At 39.6% G+C, this 1,321-nt stretch overlaps 1 protein-coding gene across 1 annotated transcript in view; it reads left to right on the forward strand.

Moving 5' to 3' along the window:
- The first annotated feature begins 645 nt into the window (after positions 1 to 645).
- The window catches only part of dnpep (aspartyl aminopeptidase), a 10,448-nt gene continuing 9,772 nt past the window's right edge, over positions 646 to 1,321 (forward strand). Inside the window, exons 1-2 of the mRNA XM_008396423.2 lie at positions 646 to 750; positions 1,144 to 1,228. Of these exons, the coding sequence (XP_008394645.2) occupies positions 745 to 750; positions 1,144 to 1,228 (91 nt within the window). The 5' untranslated portion in view covers positions 646 to 744. The remainder of the gene's footprint in view (positions 751 to 1,143; positions 1,229 to 1,321) is intronic.

Here is a 1,321-nt window from a genome sequence, read left to right on the forward strand (position 1 = left end):
GTATGCGTGTGTGTGTGTGTGTGTGTCCCTCTGGTTTTCTTCAGAGCTGCAGAGAAGATGCGAACTGACAGCTGAGGTAAACATCACCTTCTCTCCGCCTGAGCCTTCCTCCTCCTCCTCTTCCTCCTCCTCTTCCTGCCCATATAAGGCAGCTTCCTGCGATGATGAAGKGAGAACCATCTGAGGATAAACAGAAATGTTCAAAGCAGGATGATTACTGGGGTTTGTGGTCATTTTTTCTTCAATAATGAGCAAACTTTCAAAATGAAGGTTTTGATTTGACATTTTAAAATCTTTTTCTTTCATTTGTTTGCTTGATTTTGATCCATTTAAAGGTGCACTTCCTGATGTGTCCACCACACTGGGGAAAAGATTTCAACTTGCCCCCAAAATACTCTGATCACATTTAATTCATGATTCAGCATGGAGGAAAATTAAATGTTTCATATGCAGCTTGGTTTGTTTGGACAGATTATTCTATTAATAAATTATTTAATACATTTTTAAACTAGCTTTTTTGTTTAATTTAGTTATCTTTGTTTTGAAATTTTAATTTTGTTCRTGATCTAAAACATTAAGTGTGATTAAAAAAATCAAAAACATCAGAAATYTGTYTTTGGTCTCCTGATAAAGTGTCATGTCACCTCCTGGCCGCTAGGTGGCGCTGACGGTCTGTGGTTGCAAACGTCGTTTACGTCTTTCCTCTGTCGCTGCGGTGGAGTTTAGACTTTGAAAGTGTAATTCATGCTGGTAAGCGTTATAAATTGATTACCTAACATGTGGGTTATGTGGGAGGTGTTATTTCCTCGCTGAAAGTCGAGTTGACTGGTCGGCAGAACAAGAAAAGCAGGAAAGTCGGAGAGAGTCGCTTTGTTTTTCAGCTCAGCTAACCGGTGATTCCTTTATCGGACGCACGCCACTTTTCCTTTTATCTTAAACCTCAAATTGAWTTTTTTTTAGCGTTTTAATCCACTTTATATTTACTGGTTGTGTCCTGCAGGTGGAAGTTTGTATATTTTACCCCTAAAAAGTAAGTTTTGCAAGCTGTTTCTTCTCCCCGAAGTTGAGGCTCGTGACTCGGATGYGATAATCGATTGCMGCTTTGATTTTTACTTTTATTGCTCTTTATTGGGTGTTTTTCAGACTTTAATCATGAAGAAAGAAGCAGTGCAGGCAGCAGCCAAGGAGTTTCTGCAGTTTGTCAACAAAGGAGTCTCTCCGTATCATGGTAAGGTCTGGCGAAACTGCGATGATTCCAAAGAAATGTGACGCTTCTTTGGAATAATCCTAGAAGCGTCACACTGAACCCCATTTAGAAATG

The sequence above is a fragment of the Poecilia reticulata genome, linkage group LG2 (genome assembly GCF_000633615.1).
Source record: "Poecilia reticulata strain Guanapo linkage group LG2, Guppy_female_1.0+MT, whole genome shotgun sequence".
NCBI lineage: Eukaryota > Metazoa > Chordata > Actinopteri > Cyprinodontiformes > Poeciliidae > Poecilia > Poecilia reticulata.